General features: G+C 44.9%; 1 protein-coding gene across 1 annotated transcript in view; it reads left to right on the plus strand.

Moving 5' to 3' along the window:
- The first annotated feature begins 17235 nt into the window (after positions 1-17235).
- The window catches only part of EML6 (EMAP like 6), an 815949-nt gene continuing 809243 nt past the window's right edge, over positions 17236-23941 (plus strand). The window contains exon 1 of the mRNA XM_029593447.1: positions 17236-17460. Within this exon, the coding sequence (XP_029449307.1) occupies positions 17264-17460 (197 nt within the window). The 5' untranslated portion in view covers positions 17236-17263. The remainder of the gene's footprint in view (positions 17461-23941) is intronic.

Genomic DNA, 23941 nt, shown 5'->3' on the forward strand with positions numbered 1-23941 from the left:
TCATGGCTCACTGGCCCTATGTGGATTTTCTTTCTTCAACTTTTGGCTGCCACTGCAGGAAGATTTGCAGCATTGCAACCTGAGGAGCATAGGAGGCAGGAGAGAGACAGAGGGTGAGGAGAGCCAAAGAAGGGATTGCTGCTGTGCAGTAGACTGGGAGGAGGTGCAAAAAGAGAGAGGGGGCTGCTGCTGCTGGGCAGGAGGTGGATGAGGGTGAAAGGGGGGATTCAAGAGAAGTAGTGGGTGGGGGAGAAAGAGGAAGACCTAGGGGAAGGAGAAAAGAGTGGGGATTCATGTAACAGAGTAGAGTGAGGGATACAAGGGATGCTGGGTAGGAGAGGATAGGGATGTGTTGCTGAAGTTGCCACCACCTTAAGGACAGCTGTGCCTTTTCTGCTAAAGGAGAAAGTGCTGTCTTAGAGCAAACACTGGAAAGTAAAAGGAGGATGGACGGTGTAATTCTGTATATCTGCCCTGGCTCTACTCCCAGATGTAGCAATCAGTCCATGCTCTCTTCCTGGGTTCTATATGCACCTATATATTGGTGCCTGACAGCTGAGGGGTCTGCACAGTGGACACTGAAACAGGGAATTGCTAACGATATTTCTCACAGGACAAGCAGGATGGTAGTCCTCACATATGGGTGACATCAGGATGGAGCCCAATCACGGAAAACTTCTGTCAAAGTTTCCAGAACTTTGACTGGCCCCTACTGGGCATGCCCAGCATGGCACCAACCCTGCAACCAGCAGGGGTCCCCCTTCAGTCTTCTTTTTTCCATGCAGCAGTAGCCTCACGGTAAAGGAGCTCTGAAGAGATTCCTGACAGGAATTTTCCTCACGGAATTACTAAAAATTAAATTGCCCCACAGGGGTCCCTCCTCTACCTTTTCTCAGTCCACGGTACTCTGGTAAGATTTTACCCGTTTCCCGTTGATTACCGTCGAGTTTGGCCCTCGCAGCCTACTGGCTGTCGACCGTACCACGGCTCGATTTTTTTTTTCCATGGCGTCGGGGTTTCATCGGTGCCCGGACTGTACCCGCACCATGTCTTATCACAGACCCCCATAAAGTCTGTGTAATGTGTCTAGGACGCGCGCACGATGTCTTGACCTGCAACAAATGTGCCCTAATGACACTGAAGGGTCGCAAGGCCAGAATGGAGAAGATGGAACTTCTCTTCTGAGCTCAAACTCCGACTCCATCCATTGCATCGACGTCTTCAGAACCGGCACAGTCAACTTCACGCCAGCATCAACCACCAACCGGCATCGACGACTTCTCGGCCATCGACACCCTCTACTCCCCCTCAGGATCGAGGGGATTGCAGGGAGAAACCGATTTTTTTTTTCCATGGCGTCTGGGTTTCATCGGTGCCCGGACTGTACCCGCACCATGTCTTATCACAGACCCCCATAAAGTCTGTGTAATGTGTCTAGGACGCACGCACGATGTCTTGACCTGCAACAAATGTGCCCTAATAACACTGAAGGGTCGCAAGGCCAGAATGGAGAAGATGGAACTTCTCTTCCGAGCTCAAACCCCAACTCCATCCATTGCATCGACGTCTTCAGAACCGGCACAGTCAACTTCACGCCAGCATCGACCACCAACCGGCATCGACGACTTCTCGGCCATCGACACCCTCTACTCCCCCTCAGGATCGAGGGGATTGCAGGGAGAAACCGCCATCGACACCGTAAGACTCGGACCATTGAGGGAGCGAAATCGTCGACATCGCCATTGTCCGAGCCGCTGTCGAAGAAACCCCGTCCAGGAAAGGCACCGACCATTCCTGCGACCGGGTCGCCAAGGCAACCCTCACCCGATCGGGGATCGGGAGCCGCGACTCCGCCTTTAACAGTGGTCCCTCCGGCTATGCCTGTGCCTCCTTCTTCTGTTCCGGAGCCGGGGCTGCTTGCTCTAGGTCTCCGAGAAGAACTGGACCCCGGATGGTTCAGGAGGCCATCAACAAGGCGATGCAACATCTTCAGGTTCCTCCGGTACAGACACCAGCACCGCCTGTGGAACTGATCATCGACCCGATTCTGGCAGTGCTGGCACCGCTGCTATCCAGGATTGAAGCACTTATGGCCGCTTTTCCACCGATGGATCCCGGGTCTCCGATGGCTCCGATGCCCTCCCCACTGACAGCTTCAATTGGGAGGAGAAACACCATTCCGCATCCCTCCATTGGGAGTTCTGCCTCAGCCATCGATGCCAATATATCCCTCGCCACCGACCCATCCATCGGTGCCGATACGTCCATCGGCGCCATAGAGTCATCCATCAATGCCTTCAATGCCTGCACCGGTGCCTCCGATAATTCCTCCGATTCCTTCGGAGCCTAGACCAGGACCTTCAGGTATCCAACCACCCCGTCCCCCTCTAGTTCCTAGAGGGGGACAGGTGCTGATCCTTATGATACCTGGGCTGATGATACCTCAACAGACACAGATGATTTACCTTCACCACCTTCACCCACTGCGAGTAGGAAGCGTTCTCCTCCAGAGAACCTCTCCTTTATAAACTTTGTGAAGAAAATGTCTGAATTGGTTCCCTTCCAATTATAGACTGAACAGGATGATAGGCACCAGATGATGGAGTTGCTCCAATTCCTGGATGCCCCCAAGTAATCACCTCTATTCCCATCCATCAGGTCCTTCTCGATCTCCTCAAGAAGAACTGGGAACATCCTGGATCAATTGCTCCAGTACACAGGAAAGCTGACACTACCTATTTGGTGCAGTCAGCCCCAGGTTTTCAAAAATCACAGCTTGATCACCACTCGGTCGTGGTAGAGTCTGCACAAAAAAGGGCAAAGAGGTCAAAGCCTCACTCGTCTGTTCCTCCTGGAAAGAAACAGAAGTTCCTAGATAACATTGGTCGCCGAGTATTCCAAGGGGCCATGCTCATCTCCCGAATTGCCGCCTATCAGCTTTATATGACCCAATATAACAGGGTCATTTTTAAGCAGATAAGACCTTCTCAGACTCCCTGTCTCAGCAATTTCAAGAACAATTACAAACCCTAGTAAACAAGGGTTTTGAGGCAGGCAAGCATGAGATTAGAACATCTTATGACATTTTTGACACTTCTACCAGAGTGTCTGCAGCTGCTATCTCGGCGAGACTGTGGGCCTGGCTCAAGTCTTCTGACCTTCGCCCAGAAGTACAACACTGGTTATCCGACCTGCCTTGTGTCTGAGATAATCTGTTTGGCGAACAGATTCAACGGACTGTGGCAGAATTAAAGGACCATCATGAGACCATAAGACAGCTCTTTGATGCCTTCCGACTTCTCCTCAAAACAGCCCTTCAGAAAGGACTCTAAGAAGTCGTTCTTACGCCCAAAGAAGTCTTACCCGCCACCAACCAGATCCCGTGCCACGAGACCTTATCAAAAACTGCAGTCTCGTCAAGCCCGTAAACAAAAAGCACAAGCAGCTCCTCAACCAGGACCTGCTTCAGGTTTTTGACTTCCACCTAGAGAGCAGCAGCCAGATTCTTCTGTCGCACATACCAGTGGGAGGTTGATTGTGCCACTTCCACAACATGTGGCATTCAATCACATCTGACCAATGGGTATTGACAATCATTGCTCAGGGTTACCATCTGAACTTTCTCGCCCTGCCACCGGACTCCCCACCTCTACAGACGTGGAGAACATCCGATCACTCCATTCTTCTGGATCAAGAGGTTTCCCTCCTTCTCCAGTCAAGAGCAATAGAACCTGTTCCATACTCTCAGCAAGGCCTAGGGTTCTATTCCCGGTATTTATTTATTTATTTATTTATTTAAAGGCTTTTATATACCGGAGTTCATGCACTTGTGCATACCACTTCGGTTTACACAGAACAAGGAACAGAAAATTACATCAAACAGATTGAACAATTAAACAAATATATAATTACATCCAACAATTGGGTATAAATAACATGGCTAACTTAGTAGGATCTTAGAGTTTGAGGTAAAGGAGAGAAATAGTACCAAGTGGTAACAGAACAATGTTAATGGCTAAATAATAAATATAAATAGTAAATACAAATTCTTATAATAAATACAGGTGTTTACAGATTACAGTCTTCATGAAAAGTTTACGTCTACAGAATATGGTTAAGTAAATAAGAACTGGCGGTTATTTCTAAAGGAGTGAAGATTAGGTACTTCCTAATCCCCAAAAAATCGGGAGATGTCCGTCCAGTGAGAAAAGTTCGATGTACCTCCAGTGAGAAAAGATCAAGGTGGTCACCTTGGGATCGCTTCTACCTCTTCTACAAAGAGGAGACTGGCTCTGCTCTCTGGACCTCCAGGATGCATACACCCATATTTGCGATAAGTCCAGCTCATCGCAAGTACCTGAGGTTCCTAGTAGGCCCCAAGCACTATCAATACCAAGTGTGGCCTAGCATCTGCACCATGAGTCTTTACAAAATGCCTCGTAGTCGTCGCAGCCTTCCTCAGGACACAAGGTGTTCACATCTACCCCTATCTGGATGACTGGTTAATCAGGCCTCCCACTCAGCAAGCTACTCTGTCGTCCCTCAATTTAACCTTACAAACTCTAATTTCGTTAGGATTTCTCTGTCAATTATGACAAATCCTACTTAGCCCCATCTCAAACCTTGTCGTTCATTGGGGCAGACTTGGACATCTTACAGGCAAAAGCTTTCCTGCCTCAACAACGAGCACTGACTCTTGTATCTCTTGCTCACCAGCTGCAGTCTCAGCACTCTGCGACTGCTCGCCAATTTCTCTTCCTCCTGGGTCACATGGCATCCTCAGTCCATGTCACCAATGGCCCACTTGGCCATGAGTCTCATGCACTGGACTCTGAGGTCTCAATGGACTCAAGCTATTCAGCCTCTGTCGGCCATTGTCCACGTCACCGACTCACTCCATCTGTCTCTCGCCTGGTGGAAAAATCAGACCAATCTCCTCCAGGGATTGCCTTTCCAGGTTCCAAATCCTCAAATCATTCTCATCACCGACTCTTCCAGGGGAGCCCACGTAGCTGATCTGCAGACACAAGGCTCTTGGTCTCCAGAGGAAGCCAAACACCAAATAAATTTCCTGGAACTTCGAGCAATCAGATATGCTCTCAGGGCTTTTCAGGATCGCCTATCAAATCAGGTCATCCTGATTCAGACGGACAACCAGGTGGGCATGTGGTACATCAACAAGCAGGGAGGTACGGGCTCCTTCCTTCTGTGTCAGGAAGCTGCATAGATTTGGGCGGAAGCTCTCTCCCATTCGATATACCTCAAGGCCACCTACTTACTGGGAGTGGACAATGTGCTGGCAGACAAGCTGAGCCGTGTCTTTCAACCGCACGAGTGGTCTTTCAACCCCTCAGTAGTGAACTCCATTTTTCAATAATGGGGATATCCTCGAATAGACCTCTTTGTGTCCCCACAAAACCGCAAAGTGGAAAACTACTGCTCTCTCATTCGCAGCAAACTCTCGAACCAGAGACGCGTTCTCCCTCTCGTGGACAACCGGTCTGCTCTATGCATTCCCTCCACTTCCTCTTCTCTCAAAGACTCTTGTGAAGTTACGTCAGCACAAGGGAACCATGATCCTGATAGCACCTCACTGGCCACGCCAAGTGTGGTTTCCAATTCTTCAGGATCTCTCCATCCACAGGCACATTCCCTTGGGAAAGGACCCACTTCTGATCACTCAGAACGATGGGAGCCTACGCCATCCCAATCTTCACACCTTATCCCTGATGGCATGGATGTTGAAAGGTTAATTCTTCAACCACTTAACCTTTCTGAACCAGTTTCCCCGTGTCTTGATTGCTTCACGGAAGCCTTCCACAAGAAAATCTTACTCTTACAAATGGAAAAGGTTAATGTCATGGTGCTCTTCTCAGTCCCTTGACCCCCCTTTCCTGTCCAATCCCGAAGTTTCTAGACTATTTCTGGCATCTATCTGAGTCAGGTCTAAAGACTTCATCCATCAGAATGCATGTCAGTGCGGTAGCCGCCTTCCATAAAGGTGTAGGGGATGTCCCTATATCAGTACAACCCCTTGTAACACGCTTTTTGAAGGGCTTGCTCCATATCAAGCCTCCACTACATCTTCCGGCCCCTTCTGGGGACCTTAATCTGGTTTTGGGTCAGCTCATGAAACCACCGTTCGAGCCTCTTCACTCTAGTTACCTATCTGCCTTACTCTAAACTTCTGCAGGACCGGGTGGTACTCCGCACTCACCCTAAATTCTTACCTAAGGTAGTTTCGGATTTTCATCTTAATCAATCCATCATACTACCTACCTTTTTCCCCAGGCCTCATGCCAACCCAGGAGAACAGGCTCTGCATACCCTTGACTGTAAACAGGCTCTAGCGTTTTACCTAGACCGTACAGCTGCCCACAGGGAAAGCACTCAATTGTTCATCTCTTTCCACCCTAACAAGTTAGGGAAGCCAGTGGGTAAGCAGACTCTCTCCTCCTGGTTGGTGGACTGCATATCCTTCTGCTATCAGCAAGCGGGCATTCCATTCCAAGGCCATGTTAAAGCACACTCTGTGAGGGCCATGGCGACTTCAGTAGCACACCTACAATTGGTGCCACTTCCTGACATTTGCAGGGCTGCTACCTGGAGTTCTCTCCACACCTTTGCAGCCTGCTATTGCTTGGACAAAGCCAGAAAACAAGATTCCATCTTCGGCCAGTCTGTCCTTCGTAACCTGTTTACAACATGACGTACCAACACCCTTCTGCCTGCCCGGTGGGGTTCAGGATGCCCTCTACCAAATTCCGCCCCAGTTGTTGTGCCTGTTGCACGCCTTTGGGTACATTTGGTGCATGTTCGGACATCCTCAGCTCGGTACTCACCATATGCGAGGACTACCATCCTGCTTGTCCTGTGAGAAAGCAAATGTTGCTTACCTGTAACAGGTGTTCTCACAGGACAGCAGGATGTTAGTCCTCACAAAACCCGCCCGCAGCCCTGTGGTGTTGGGTTCATAACGTTTTGTTTTGTTTTTCGGCACTGCCTGTAGCTTTCAAATAAAACTGAAGGGGGACCCCTGCTGGCTGCAGGGTTGGTGCCATGCTGGGCATACCCAGTAGGTTTTCCATGATTGGGCTCCATCCTGATGATGTCACCCATATGTGAGGACTAACATCCTGCTGTTAGTCCTCACATATGGGTGAGAACACCTGTTACAGGTAAGCAACATTTGCTTTCTCAAACAAATTATGAAAAAAAAGTTGCATTTAGAGAATAAACTATGTGTAAGGCCTATAGACCTGCCACAAAGTAAACCATTATCCTTGCTGTGAATGGACAAACTCCATTTCACCCCATAGTGCAGGGTTAGCCAGTTCTTGTGCTGCTGCTATTGTATAGAAATATCTCATACATATTCATTATGGATATCCTGAAAGCCAGGCCTGTTTGTGGTTACTGAGGGCTGGACTTGACCACCCTTTTCCCAAAGAGTGACCTAGTCTAATAGAATAGGAGTGGCTAACTCCTGTCCTCAAGAGCCACAAATGGGCCTGATTTTCAGAATATCCACAGTGAATATTCATGAGACATTTCCATGCAATGGAGGAAACTGCTGGAAGTCTGCCCCCTAATGCACAGATGCTCAAACTGGTCCTACGGGCCCCAATAGCCAGTCTCGTTTTCAGAATATCCTGTCTGAATATGCATGAGAAATATTCTACATACACAGGAGGTAGTGCATGCAAATTAATCTCATGCGCATTCATTCGGGATATTCTGAAAACCTGACTTTCTTGGGGGGGGGGGGGCACCATAGGACCAGTTTGAGCACCCCTGCCTAATGGATATGCAGCGGAGGAACAGGTAACTTGTGCAGGTTTTAGCCTACCCTAAGCTATTTTAATAGCTGACTTGCTGCAACATTAGAATTGGCACGCCGGACCCTTCAAGTCCAGCATCCTGTCTCTGACAATGGTTAATCCAGATCACTTAGAAGTACCCAACCAATCCTAATGGAGACGATTCTTAAATCTACCTAGCTAATAACTGCTAATTAGCTATCCTGCAGAATCTTGTCCAAACTTTTTTTTTTAAACCCAGCTATACTGCTGGACTTGACCTGATCACGTCCTTCAGAAAAAAATTCCATAACTCAATTATGTATTGACTTGAAAAATACTTTTAAATTTGTTTAAAATCTGCTACCATTTTTAGGCATGTACCCTAGTTCTAGTACTATTTGAAAGTGTAAATGGCCAATTCCACACCACTCCTGATTCAATCAACTTCTATCATATCACACCTCCGGTTATCTCCAAGCTGAAGAGCTCTAACTTGTTTAGCCTTTCTTCATAAGGGAAGCAATCCATATCCTGTTTTACATTTGCTGTCTTTCTCTGTAACGTTTCTATTTCTACTTTTGTTTTTTTGAGATGAGGTGACCAAAACTTCAGGTGTGGATACAGCATGAATTTATACAGCTAGTTTCAATGTTTTATTTTCTATTCCTTTCCAAATAATTCCTACCATCCTCTGCTTTTCTGGCTACTGCCACACCCTGAACTGAGGATTTCAGTGTTTTATCCACAATGACTCCAAGATCCTTTTGCTGAGTGATAACTCCAAATAAGGAATTCAGCATTGTGTACCTAAATGTAAAATTATTTTCATTAGTGCTCACCTTGCACATGTCCACATTAAGTATTAAATGCCATTTATGGTAGAGGCCCAGTTCTCCAGTCTCGAACTGTGGGGCTCCAGCACGCAGGGACCAATGCTTCCATTTGCATCCCTCTTCCCCATTTTTCCGGTAGCAATAATTTAAAAGTCACAGGAAATCACAATATTACAAACGCAAAAGGGAACTTTAGGAGTGTCCACTTCTATTCTTTGGGAGAGTGGGGGAGGGACATAAGAAAACATTTCTGAATGTTTCCATTTTTTCCTGGTCTTCACATGTCATTGAGACCTCATTACATCGCACTGCCCACCCTCTCATGCACGTGGTTGGGGGTGTGCAGCACCACTGCATATCTACTGGGCAGCCACAGCAGCAGCAAGGACCATATTAACAATGAGAGCCATTCAGAGGAATGAGGTTCAGTTTTTGGTCAACTGCTGGAGGAGGAAATGGCAGCATGGCTGAAAATCAGAGATAGTGAGCTGCAGTGTGAAAGGGTTTCAGGGAGGATGAGGGTGTAGGGGCTGCAATGACAGAGGAAGGGTCAGTAGAGAAGCAGCATCAGCTCACACAGGTATCACTGCATGAGGGGGGGGAGGGGTAGCAGTGTCATTTAGGCACACACAGATCCACACCTTTCCTCTTTCTCACACACACAAATGAACAAGCAGACTCCTCTGGAAATGACACACACGTACATTCTCTCTATCTCCCTCCTCAGTGGATGACCCCAGCATTCTCCCTTCTATCCCCAAGCCTGACCCTAACACTCTTACCCTTCCCTGACCTCAGCTTGCTCGTGCCCCCTCCTCTGATCCTAATGCTTTCTCCCTGGCTAGACATGGGCTCACAGGGCTGGTGCATGGAATATCTCTCAATAGAGAACGACTCTTTTCTTCTCCAGCCCTTCCAGGTAGGATGCAGGAATAGGAGGGGAGGTGATGGGGCTGAGGTTGGAACAGACTGAAAAGACAAGAGAAGACCCATTCTGCGCTCTAATCAAGCCCCTCTTTTCCTCTTGCTCCCCTTCCCCCTTCTGCCTTCAGGAAAAGGGGAGGGGGTGAGTTTGGAATGGCAAGGACAGAGCAAAGAAAGGAAGACATATTCTGCTCTCTAATCCAGCCTCTCCCCTCCCAGGCAGCATTCAGGGAACAGGAGAGAGAAGGTCAGATTTCCCACCTATCAGGGCGATACACTACAGTGCGCTCCGGTGGAGCGCACTGTTAACCCACGATTGGACACGCGTTTTCGACGCGCTAGCATTACCCCTTATTCAGTAAGGGGACGAAAACGTGCGTCCAACCCCCCCAAACCTAATAGCGCCCGCAACATGCAAATGCATGTTGATGGCCCTATTAGGTATTCCCGCATGATTCAGAAAGGAAAATGTGCAGCCAAGCTGCACATTTTACTTTCAGAAATTAGCACCTACCCAAAGGTCGGTGCTAATTTCTCCAGGCACTGGGAAAGTGCACAGAAAAGCAGTAAAAACTGCTTTTCTGTGCACCCTCCAACTTAATATCATGGCGATATTAAGTCGGAGGTCCCGAAAGTTACAAAAAGTTGATTTGATTTTTTTTTTTTTAAGTCGGCCGCGGCTCGCAGGTTGAAAACCGGACGCTCAATTTTGCCAGTGTCCTGTTTCCGAACCCGTGGCTGTCAGTGGGTTTAAGAACAGACGTCAGCAAAATTGAGCATCAGCTGTCAAACCCGCTGACAGCCGCTGCTCCTGTCCAAAAAGAGGTGCTAGGGATGCACTAGTGTCCCTAGTGCCTCTCTTTACCTATTTTTACCGCCAACCCTAATTTGAATACTGAATCGCGTGCACAGGAGAGCAGGCGTTCGCCCACTCTCCCGCGGACTTTACTGTATCGGCATGTATGTGATTAATACCCTGAGTAGCAGGAACATTTAATATTGGTGGTGCCAATCAGTGCCCTCCCAGGGACTCCTACCCAGAGTCATGGTCCCTCCCGTATGCCTCTTCCAGTCTGGCAAGTTCCTCCTGCAAATCCTCAAAGTCTGCTGAGGTTTTAATTACTTTGAAAAATTTTATGTCATTTTCTTACTTGATAATCTCACGTATTACTTAATTTTCTAGATCATTAATTCCAGATCCCAATTCCAGTTCCTATGGCACTCATTTGGACAGCTGAACATTTAGACCTACTCTCTGTTTCCTGTCTTTTAACCAGTTACGAATCCATAGGAAGAAATTGCCTCATATCCCTTGATTAATTTTCTGAAGTATCTATCATAGGGGGATTAAAATGCTTTCTCAATACTCTATAGTGACCAACTCATCCTTAGCCACATGTTTCTGTACAGTTTCAAAAGCAAAACAGTCATTGGGCGATCAAGCATCAGGGCGATGGAAATCAGTTATTGGATGCTCAGGAAGTACAGCTATGTAAACATAAGGGCTTTTAAAGATGCAAAGCCAAGTTGCTTAGTTAAGACATAGAATATGAATAGTGCATGAGCTGTGGCCTGATCCAGGTACCAATCAGTGGCCTATTGTGAGATTCATGACACATGATTCAGCTCCCCTCTTCTCTCGTTCTTTATCTCACCTGTCACCCCCTCATCTCCCTTACATTGTCCATCCATCACTCTGTAACTTCCTTCTCCAAGACTGATGCTCTCTCTGCTGATCAGTTCCCTCCTGTCTGCCTGGCTGGCTCTCAGCTCCAGTCGCCCCCTTTCACACTTGTTCTCCACCCTTCTTACGGCTACCTGAGTATATGGAATAATGACAATATTGGAGCACAAGAATAATACTGCACAAGTTCATAACAAAAATAATATAAAAAGATGCAGGTTCTGGGTGCTGTAGGTGCTCGGATTTAGCAGCAGTTTTATTCCTCCTGCTTTGGCAGGAGGAATAAAACTGCGTCCTAGAAGGATTTGGATGATATGGGCAGGACGATAACTCCCCATATTGCGTATGTCTTCAATCTCAGTCAAAAGGCCACAGACTGACCTTATGAATGTGAGGCTAAAAGTTGGTCCTTTTAAAAAATGATATAGCCCAGGACTCCAATTATTCTCCAGGCAACTAAAAAAGTATAGTCTGATAGCACACAGCACAATGTCTGAGCACGCAAAGCTTCTGCCTTTTTATATTATTTTTTTTTATGTGTCTGTGCAGTATAATTTTTGTGTTCTAATATTCTTATTACATATTCACAGATATACATATATTTCTCAAGTATTAACTTGTAAAGCCTATGAGAGTTCTGTTTGGATTAAAGTAACTATATGAATTATAATTACTATTAATAAAAAGGATGATCATAATACAAATTGCAGCAATTAAATTTACTGACAGTACCAACACTAACCAGTAGAGGTCACCATAATAATATTTTTCTTTATATCTATATCTATATTTCAATTTAACATTCAAGCATATTTGTAAAAAAAAAATAAAAATACAGCATTAGGAGATGAAGAAAAACAAAAAATATACATATTCTTTGATAACAAAGAAATAACCAAATCTCCACCAGTCACCACACCAATAGAAATGTAAAGACAATACACAAATCACACACTAAGGAGGACCATCCATTTATTATCTAGCACCTTCCTATGCTGGAGAAGATAAGGCACCTGGATACATGGGTAGAGAAGTAGGCTCCTGAATTTATCTCTCACTTATAAAAGTTACCAATTGAGAAGGGTGAATAGAAAATATTTCACCCTCTTAAATTTAACCATATAGTAACAGGGAAAACAGAGCCAAAACAAGGCTCCTAGAATAACATCTGGTTTCAACATTAACAATTCTCTTAGTTTGGGTCATTATGGCAAAATCAGGAAATATATAAACTTGCAGACCAAGGAAAGGAACTTCCCTATTTCAAACCCCCCCCCCCCCCCCACACACACACACACACAAACTTTAATAAACTGAATAGTCTCTATCTGAGTCCAATGCAAGGGCTATAATAGAGTAGAAGGTTTAATCCCATCTTCTGGTCTTTCCAAAAAAGCAGTCAAATTAATCCCATCTAAAGAAGTCTGAGATGTTCCTCCTTCCTGTAATAGTTTTTTAACAGAAGGCAGATAGAAAGCTCTAGATACAGGAGGAATAAGATCTCTGGAATTTTCAGAATCTCTAGAAAATATTTCCTTCACCTCTCCATGGAGGATGTCAACCGCTTTCTGTGAAAATGTATAATTGGATATTCTGCCTGCGAGCAACAGTCTCTAAATTTTCCATTTTATTTTGTAGAAAAAAGTGGCCCTTTGTAATAGTCCCAACAGAATCCTGTAAAGTAACTGTTAGGGCTTGGACTCGTACCTCCATGTTGCTGTGCCATCGCAGCCGCACTCCTCCCCTCACATCAGCGCTCCTCCCGACACTCCCCACACCTAGCGCAGGGAAAATGGACTCGTTTGGCAGCCCAGCACAAGCCCTTGCCTCGGCTACAGACTTGCTTATGCTGGTGCTGCTTTCTGCGTTTTCTCCCTACTTGTCTTGGACTCGGACTGCCCCTGGATTCTGCCTTGCCTGCCGCCTGCCCTTGGACTCGGACTGCCCCTGGATTCTGCCTTGCCTGCCGCCTGCCCTTGGACTCGGACTGCCCCTGGATTCTGCCTTGCCTGCCGCCTGCCCTTGGACTCGGACTGCCCCTGGATTCTGCCTTGCCTGCCGCCTGCCCTTGGACTCGGACTGCCCCTGGATTCTGCCTTCCCTGCTGCCTGCCCCTGGATTCTGCCTACCCTGCCGCCTGCCCTTGGACTCGGACTGCCCCTGGATTCTGCCTTGCCTGCCGCCTGCCCCTGGATTCTGCCTTGCCTGCCGCCTGCCCTTGGATTCTGCCTTGCCTGCCCTTGGACTCGGACTGCCCCTGGATTCTGCCTTGCCTGCCCTTGGACTCGGACTGCCCCTGGATTCTGCCGCCTGCCCTTGGATTCTGCCTTGCCTGCCCTTGGACTCGGACTGCCCCTGGATTCTGCCTTGCCTGCCACCTGCCCCTGGAATCACATCAGGCTGCTTTTTGAAATAAGAGAACAGTGAGGATTTTCTAACGAGACATATTAAGATAAGTTCCCCCACATTATAAATCATTTTATTTCTGCTCATTTTATTTGCAACCTTAAAAAAGTAATTAAAGAAAAAGTTATTCATTGGAGACCGCTGATTATAAAATACACCAGAGCTTTAGAGGTGTGACTGTCAAGCAAGTTACGGTGCTCCAAGTTCTGCTTCTGCTCTGTGCAATAGGAAGCTCTCATCTCATTTTTGATATGTAACCCTTTGTTGCGGGATTTACTGTTTCCTCTAGGGCCATAAATGTATTTATGAGCCGGGGCTGCTCCCACTATCCTTTCCGTGGGGGGGAAGAAAATTTTTTTTCTGACGTAGGTGCTGGAGTGTTTCTCTTGATGTGTGTATATCTCTCTGCTGATGTAGTCTCTTCAGGCACAAACAGGCTGGACTTAGACTGGATGTTCAAAAAATGTTTACTGATAATTTCCAAAATGTCAATTACTGGCCCACAAACTTTCCACAAATGAAACTGTACATTTGAATTATTAACATAAGAACATAAGAAATTGCCATGCTGGGACAGACCAAGGGTCCATCAAGCCCAGCATCCTGTTTCCAACAGAGGCCAAAAAGCAGGCCACAAGAGCCTGGCAATTACCCAAACACTAAGAAGAACCCATGCTACTGATGTAATTAATAGCAGTGTCTATTCCCTAAGTATAATTGATTAATAGCCATTAATGGACTTCTCCTCCAAGAACTTATCCAAACCTTTTTTGAACCCAGCTCACTAACTGCACTAACTACCTTCTCTGGTAACAAATTCCAGAGCTTTATTGTGCGTTGAGTGAAAAAGAATTTTCTCCGATTAGTCTTAAATGTGTTACTTGCTAATTTCATGGAATGCCCCCTAGTCCTTCTATTATTCGAAAGTGTAAATAACCGAGTCACATCTACTCGTTCAAAACCTCTCATGATCTTAAAGACCTCTATCATATCCCCCCTCATACATTGTCTCACTCTCTCTAGTTCCTGTGAGGCAGGTTGCCACTGTTGCCTTATCCTGCACACAAACAGCTCAGTAAGTTGAGGAGTCCAAGGGGGAGCCCTATGACATGAAAAGATCCTACCTGATTCCACAGTTCTGTCTTTTGACCACAGCCTGTGTCCTGATCCCTTTGGGGTAGAGATCTGGTTGGCAGGCTCCAGATCTTGAAAGAGGAAACAGAGCAACAGGGACTAGGATTAAATGGTCAATTTTCTCAGTGGCAAAAGGTAAGCAGTGGAGTTCCTCAGGGATCTGTACTTGGACTGGTGCTTTTCAATATATTTATAAATGATCTGGAAAGGAATATGAGGAGTGCGGTTATCAACTCTGCAGATGATACAAAATTATTCAGAGTAGTTAAATCACAAGTGGATTGTGATAAATTGCAGGAGGACCTTGTGAGACTGGAAGACTGGGCATCCAAATGGAAGATGAAATTTAATATGGACAAGTGCAAACTGTTGCATATAGGGGAAAATAATCCATGCTGTAGTTACAGGGTTTGTTCCATCTTCGGAGTTACAACCCAGGAAAAAGAACTAGGCATCATTGTGGATAATACATTGACATTGTTGGCTCAGTGTGCTGTGGCAGTCAAAAAAGCAAACAATATTAATAGGAATTATTAGGAAGGGAATGGTGAATAAAACAGAAACTGTCATAATGCCTCTATATAGCTTCATGGTGAGAGTGCACCTTGCGTACTGTGTACAGTTCTAGTCCCATCTCAAAAAAGATATAGTTGCATTACAGAAGGTACAGAGAAGGACTACCAAAATGATAAAGGGGATGGAACAGCTGCCCTATGAGGAAAGACTAAAGAGGTTAGGGCTGTTCAGCTTAGAGAAGAGACAGCTGCGGGGGGATCACGATAGAGGTATTTAAAATCATGAGCGGTCTAGAACGGGTAGATGTGAATCGGTTATTTACTCTTTCGGATAATAGAAGGACTAGGGGGCACTCGATGAAGTTAGCTAGTAGCACATTTAAGACTAATTGTGGAAAGTTATTTGTCACTGAACACACAGTTAATGCTGGAATTTGTTGCCAGAGGAGGTGGTTGGTGCAGCTGGGTTTAAAACAGGTTTTGATAAGTTTGTGGAAGAGAAGTCCATTAACTACTATTAATCAAGTTGCCTTAGGGAATAGCCACTGCTATTAGTATGGGATCTACTTAGTCTTTGGGTACTTGCCAGGTACTTGGAGCCTGGTTTTGCTACTGTTGGAAACAGGATGCTGGGCTTGATGGACACTTGGTCTGACCCAGTATGGCAATTTCTTATGTTCTTACAATCTCATTCTCTCCTTCCTCTCTGTGTCACTTCTTTGGGAGAGAAACCTGATGTTCCAGTCTTGACCAAAGTTCTCTATCTCCTTCCTCCAGGTTGTGAAGAGGGTGGGGAAAAAATCTCCACACTGACAAAAAGGGGTAAACTCAATTTCTCTACCCAAAATATTGCATGATGGGTACAGCTGCCACTAGGATTAGAGGGCTTGCTCACAGGGTTCCAGCCCCTATCTCAGGATTGGGGAGGGGGTGTTCCCTAAAACAAGAAAAAACTTATCCAAAAGCTGACCAATATCTACAAAACTCTTTCTCTTAAAAAAACTGAGGCAGACCTTATCAGACAGGAATTGTTCTGATCAGGAATCCCCTCTGATCCTAAGAACAAAACTCCAAGTTGGAGTTGTGGTCCCACCTCAGTAGGGTGAAAGAAAAACAGCTCCTTTCTGCTCAAGAACCAACTCAGAATCACTGGCTCTCTTTACCTTTAGCTCTACCTTATGCCCTTGGGATCACCAATCACAGGTCGCTCAGTTGAGAGACTGAAACGGAATGGAAAATCCCAATGCTGTTAGTAGTCCTGATGCTAAGAGACCTAGGACCATCGAGTAGTAAACGGAACGGTCAACCACAGACAATGGGCGATTCTTTCTTTTGTGTTCAAATTAGATTTGCCATCTGATTCAAACTGAGTCAATTCTGGGGTTGTCCCATTGCATTTGTGGCTTTCTAGCCTTGCCTTTTCTAAATAAGTTGGCATTAGGAGTCCATAGACACAACAGGGCTCAGCCCCTCCAGCTGTTGACCTGTGTCAGCTGCCACCCCCTAGCTCCTATGCACAGGGAGCGTGGGCAGAGGAGCCTCCTCAACGAGGAAGCAGTTTGGAGGAGTTCCAAGCTCTTCGCGCCGGCTAACAGGTGCCAGCGCACTCTCGGGCAGCTCCGGCTCTCGTCTCGGAAGTGGGCACGAGGCCGCAGCAACAGCAGCAGCTCCGCGTGCCTGGCACTGTTTCCACCCAAGCTGTCACTACGCATGTGTGCGACACTTTCACTGCAGCCGAACTGATTATAGGTATACGCTCATTCCGCAAATAACGGCGCCGCTTGAGTGGAGAAGGTGCGTCAGTTGCGTAGCATTCAGCCTGTAATCGGCGTTGTGTTTTGCAGGCGGTTGGCATTGCCATGACAGCGGCGGAAGGGCGCGTTGCTGATGTTGCGGCCGCCTGAGGCTCGGGATTGAGCGCGGGTGATAGACAGGTAGAGCCGGGCGGGGAGGCAGGGCGCTATCATGGCGGACCGGACGGCGCCCCGATGCCAGCTGCGTCTGGAGTGGGTGTACGGGTACCGGGGGCACCAGTGCCGCAACAACCTGTACTACACGGCCGGCAAGGAAGTGGTGTACTTTGTCGCCGGAGTTGGGGTGGTGTACAACACCCGCGAGCATAGCCAGAAATTCTTCCTGGGGCACAACGACGATATTATCAGGTAAGAGAAAAAGGAGCGGAGGCAGCCGCAGGGAGGGCTGGGCTGAAGCCTGTTGTCTTTAGTCTGGGTCTGCTTTTCTCTCTCCCTCCTTCTCTTTTCTTGCTTTTTTTTAATATATAAAATTACGTCTTTATTTTCTTTTTTTTTTTTTTTTTATCTCATTTTGGTTTTTTTTGTTCTCGCTTGTTCTGTCTTTTTCTCGTAGTTTCTCTGTTTCCTTTCTTTAGTGCTCCATCTCAGCCTTTCGGGGCTCCCTGCGGGAATCCCCAGGGTAAAAGCTGGCTCTCTGATATCATTGCCAGGGTGAAGCTGGCTCGCCGGGGCTCTCTGCGGGGTTTGGCAGGGTGAAGCCGGCTCTCTGGGATTCTGTGTGGTGCCAGATGGGCTGGTGGCAGCAGTTGAGGTAAAGGCTTGGTGGTGCAAGGGGGAGCTGGAGGATGGTTTCTGATATCTTTTCTTGCTGTCATGAAGGAGAAATCTCTGGGAAGATTCCTTTCACACTATTCCTGCTCTATAATAACCATATAATTCTATGGATAGCAGTAGAGCATCATTTTGTATTAGAGTCTGGGCTAGGCATTTTTATACTGATAAAATACAGAGAGGTTACTGACATGGGTACCCATGGGGGGGGGGGGGGGAGGATATTCTCCCTATCTTGGATTTTAATAAATTGTTTTTTGTTTGTAACTATTTCTATGAATTTGTTCTGGACATCTCTATTTCTTTTATGTTTTTTCCCCCCAAATATTTTGTCAGTATTCATGGCTACTTATACCATGTATGAGATTTTCTATAGAAGAGAATTTAACAGTGTAAGAAAGTATATGTGTGGGTTCATGATTCTTCCCAGAGTAGAATGCTGATTTTTTTATTCATGTGGGATACAGAGAAAATTGATGCATTTTTTATACTTCTAGTAGACCTAAACTTGTAGAGTGCTTTGATTTTCTACTTATTTATAAAATATGAGCTACAGAGAAATTTTGTAATACAAATAATATAGTAGCACATTTTTGCATGGATTCTAATCCAGTGAAATCTATTTAGGCATTGAATTGCAATCTGATAGCTTGAAACATATCTTCCCATGGGCAAATAAAACTCCAAGAAGACAGATGCATTACTGGAGATGTCAGATTCTTGTAGATCTCAATCTGTTACTATAACCTTTGCTTTTCTTTGTGGATGCCAGGTGTTGAAATGCTACTGTCTGCCTGGATGATCCAGAAACTTTCCTTGGCCCTTTTGTTTATTCTGTCATTTAAGAGAGATTTCTGGGCTTCTTAGGCTAAGATCCAAGCCCAGGGTCGAGATATGAGCTAAGGATGGCCATTTGGCAAGGAAGAGAATCTTTGTATTATGGGGAGTTAATGATCTGTCACCAGACCTCATTGGGGACCTGATGATGTTAAGACTGTTGCCTAAGCAAGGGGATTACATTTGTGTTATGCTGTGGAGTCTAGGTCTTTTGGTTAAGATCAAATATAAGGCCAGAGTCATAAATTGTGGAGGGTTCTTTCTTGGTCTTTTTACTGATTCTGACAGCCTACAGTATTTAACATGGGACGGGAGGTGAGTGATAAGACTCTGCTGCCCAACTCCAAACGATAAAAAAAAATATTTGGATCCTGGCCAAACCAGGCAGTTGAAACATCCTGTTTAAAAAAAAAAAAAAGCAGCTGTTTATTTTTTTAACTCGTATGTCTATATTTTTATTAGGATTATATATTTGATTGTGTCTTTTTGGGTGAAGGGGTTCCTGCTTGTTTTTTTAGCAAATCAAGAGATGAAGATCAAATAATTTTCTGTTTATTTTGAAGCCAATATTAAGCTGGCTGGTATATTCAGCGGGATAAACTTCCTGCTGAATATACTAGTGTAAAGTTATCTGGCTACTTGTATCCGGCTATGTTTGAATATAGCTGGTTAGATTTTAAAGTTAGCTGGATACATATAGTTGGATAACTTGCTACTTATCCAGATATCTTTAAAAGCTATCCTAGTAAGTAGCACTGTATCAGTTCCAAAAACAAAATATAAGAAATGAAAGGCTCGCGGCACCCATCCTCTCATAAATTAGAATTGCTGGCCCAGCACTCCTCAAATACATTTATGTGCGGTCTCCCCTCCCCCCACCCCTTGCACCCTTTTCCCTTTCAGCAGTTTTTAAATGTCTATTGTGTCACACCCCTGATTTTGAACCCCCCACAAGTCTAAAAGTATTTTTGCCCCCCCTCCCCCCCCGAATGCCCATCACAATCTCTGGACCTCCATCCCATCCTACGCTCCCCCTGGTGATAGGTGCATCTGATAGGCAGCGCTGGAAGCATAAACTACGCTCAGTTTATACTTCCAGCAGGTCTAAAATTATCCAGCTAACCTAGCTGGATATATCCGATATTCGGCTGGGTTAGCCGGATATCTCAGCTCCTCCCCAGAATGCCCCTGAAATGCCTCTCTTTTAATCTGGCTAAATTCCAGTTACCTGGCTAGAATTTAGCCAGATAAAGGCTAAATATAGCTGGGTATGCCATTTAGATAGATATCTGTTAAGTTATTCATCTAAATTGCTTTTGAATATTGACCTCTTTGTGTTCACACTACATCTCAAGGAGGTGGGTAGGACACTGAAGAGAAACCTCTGTAGTATTTATTATTGCAAATTATGTTGTTGCCATAAAGAATATTTGCTGATAAAGTGGAATTACTTTTCTGTGTGCACCTTTTTATATACAGTATATTGCTGTATATTGAGAATCTGGAGCATAAAGTAGATTTAAAGTACATGTAGTAATACTTTAAAATATGTAGGCACCTATAAATGAAGAAATATTACAGAGCACCTTTTATAAAGTAAATTTAAATATTTTATTATTTATCATATTTGGGATTCACTTTTCCAAGGCTCCAAGCAAAGTGCAACAAGGATTTAATCAGCAAAAACATAATTTACAGCATAATAGATAACACAACTATTTATTTACAAAATTTATAGTCCGCTGATCCGCAAATCTCAGTGGATTACAAGCAACATTCACAGTAAGATGCACAGTTCAGAATAACATTCACAATACAATATAAGAGACATTCACAATAAATCATAAAAATCTTCATCAGATAAATTAAAACACTGAATAAAAAGTCTTGCTCAATATCGAAATGCAGACCAGCAAAACAGGGGTACAATATATCAAACATCATTCTAAAACTGCACGAACAAAAATGGAATAGGTCATGTTCAACTAAGGTGTTCCAGAGTACAGGACAGTGGCATATCGGGGGGGGGGGGGGGGGGGGGAAATGCCCTTGGGTGCTGGCTTAAGAGGAGGTGCAGCAGCTTTGTCTTGTGAGGGCCGTGGCAGCAGGAGAGGGGCTTTGGGCTGCTGGCGGAGCTCGACCTGCCGGTGAGTGAAAACATGGAGGGGCCACAATGTTCCCTTTTATCTAGGGGGGTGGGGTAGCGGAAGCTGTACACGCCTCTGGGAAAAGTTGTGTGCGGGCATGCACAGCTCATGCTTTCTTTCCCCCAGCTCAGGAAAGCTGGTGGACTATAGTGGAGCTCCTCCCATCTTGGCCAATTCAAAAGGATGCCCGCGGGGCCATGGTAGAGCTCATCCCATCATGGCCTGAAGTCAGGAGGAGGCCGTGTGTGTGTGGGTTTGTGTGAAAGCTTGTATACATGTATGTCTGTGAGATACTGTATGCCTGTGTGTGTCTGTGCAAGAGCCTGCGTGTCTGTGAGTGTGTGTGTCACATATAGGCTCTCACACATAATGTTTCTGAGAGGGCGAGAGAGCTTGTGGGAGTGCATAGGCGTTTACTGTGAGAGCATGTGAGTTTGTGTGTTTGGATAGGCATATATGAGATTCGGAGCCTTCAAGTGAGAGAAAGCATATGAGAACCTGTGTGTTTGTGTGGGAAGGTGAACCTATATGCAAAAGAGCATTTAGGAATGAGAGTCTGTGTGTGGGGGAGTGGGGCAGGGAATGGGAACCTCTGTGTGAGAAAGAGAATGTGAGAGAAAGAAGTGTGTATAAGTCTGTTTTTTCGCCTCCCGGGACCTGAAGACAGCTCCCATGACAGCATGGCGAATTTAGCCCTGCTTTCGACGGGAAAAGGCTTAAATACCTCAGAATTGCAAAGCTTACATGCATCTATCATTATGCTTCAAGAAATTCATTTGAAACGTAGATATGAGTACTTGTTGAATTGGCATAAGTTTTCTCATATATTTTGCAGCTGCTACTAAAGAAGAAAAATATGCAGAGGTTGGAATATTATTTGTTAAATATTTGATGTGCCAAATTAGGATGAATTATGGGGAACCTAAGGGGAGATTTTTGATGGTCCAATTTGAGGTGGAAGGTATAATATACACTCTGATCAATATTTATGCACCTAATTCAGATCATGTTTTTTTTGCAACAATAGTTGAGGTACTTGCATCCAAAGGGGAGGGTCATTTAATAGTAGGAGGGGATTTTAGTATGACCTGTTCTCCTATATTAGCTAATTCAGCTGGAGGTGGGTGCTATTGAATAAGCATAGAACTAAACTTAAAATATTGATGAAACAATGGGATCTTATTGATATATGGAGATTCTGTTTTCCCACAGCCCATGACTATATCTTTTATTCCCATCCTCACAATTCTTATTCCTATATCAACTGTTTTTGGTGGAAAAGGTTTTGGTTAATCAAGTTGTGAATGTGGAGATAGATGTGATTACATGGTCTGACCATGCCCCTATTAGGATAGATCTGCAACTGGAAGAACTAGGCAATGGTTGTTGATAATGGAAACATAACGACACTTTATTAACAGATGAAAACTTCTGCAACCAGTTGTTAGATAATATCAGTGATTATATAACGAGCAATGATAATGATGATATTGCTGATTCACTTCTTTCAGTAAGTTTGAAGGCAGAAGAAAAAGAATTTGCTAGGCAAATTGGCTGAATTAGAGAAAGTGCATAAACAAATGCTTTCCCTCTTCTATCTTTGCTAAACTGTCAAGAGTAAAGGATGAATTAGTTATTAGACCCAGACAATATATCTATGTTTCCCAGATAGAGAGACCATCAAGCTAGGTTGAGAGAACATAATATAAATCTCATCTTTGTGTGAGTTTCCTCACTCTGAAGGTCATCAAATCTTCACCAGAGTGTACTGTTCTGTTCGTACTTCTCACTCTGCATGTCAGAGGGGCCCCTAACCCCTATACTACTATTTCAACCTCACCTCGAGTTACTAGGTGGGCCTCATATAGAGGTATTAATACCTAAGTACTATACTAGTCTCTCTCTCTCTGTCTCTCCTTAAAATACTGAAAACATTGCAAAGTCCGATAAAGCCATATTGCACAGCTTAATGCAAATGAAAAAGGTGTAGTTATTTCCCACATTAAAACTGTGCGATATCAAGCTAGGTTGAGAGAACAATGTACAAATCTCATCTTTTGTGTGAGTTTCCTCATGCCGAAGGTCATCAAATCTTCACCAGAGTGTTTTATTCGTACGTCTCACTTGGCCGGAAATCCCGCCCCAAACTCCTCCCCTTTTCCAAATTAGCATCACAGCATGTGTTATGGTGCTTTTCGCATGCGTTATGGTGTTTTCACATGCGTTAAAGGCATTTTTCGCATGTGAAAATTCCTTAATGCATGTGAAAACGCCATAATGCAAGTTGATAAATGACCCTCTAAGATAGAAAATAGAGGGTTTGATGCTAATATCCTCTGCTAGTATCAGGGAGCAGTTTTCTCAGTTTTATGGTGAGCTTTATAGATAATTATTTATGATCTATTAATATACCCAGAATATCAGATATGGATAAGGAGTTCTTTGGCAAGGAAATATTTATGGAAACACAACAAGTTATTAAAGATCTTAAGGTGTAAATGAGGCTCCTGTTCTTGATAGATTCACTGCTAAATTTTACTAATGTTTTTCAAAAGAGATAATGCCTCCCTTGTTAGCTTTAAGTCTTTAAGAGATGTCAATATTCAATTACCTGAGGCGAATTTAGCCAGCATCTCTATTCTTGCTAAACCGGGGCGAGACCCCAGGTTAATGTGGCTCCTATAGACCTATCTCAATACTTAATATTGATTTGAAAATACTTGCTAAAGTATTGGCCACTCGATTAACAAGGGTAATGGCAAAATTAGTTCATTATGACCAAGCAGGCTTTATCCCCAATAAAATGGCTGCAGATAATGTGCGTAAGATTAACATTATTTGGTGAGTGAAAAAGAATAAGATCCCAGCAGTGTTGCTTTCAGTGGATGCCGAAAAGGCTTTTGATTATGGTCTATTGGTCTTTTATGTTTCATGTCCTGGAGAGAATTAATTTTGGGTCTTATTTTCTAAGTTGGCTTCGCCAACTATACAGAACCCCTAGAGCATGTGTGAAGGTGAAAGGGGGATATTCCTCTCCGTTTTTAATTCAGCATGGCACCAGGCAGGGATGTCCG

This window comes from Rhinatrema bivittatum, chromosome 3 (assembly GCF_901001135.1).
Source record: "Rhinatrema bivittatum chromosome 3, aRhiBiv1.1, whole genome shotgun sequence".
Taxonomy (NCBI): Eukaryota; Metazoa; Chordata; class Amphibia; order Gymnophiona; family Rhinatrematidae; genus Rhinatrema; species Rhinatrema bivittatum.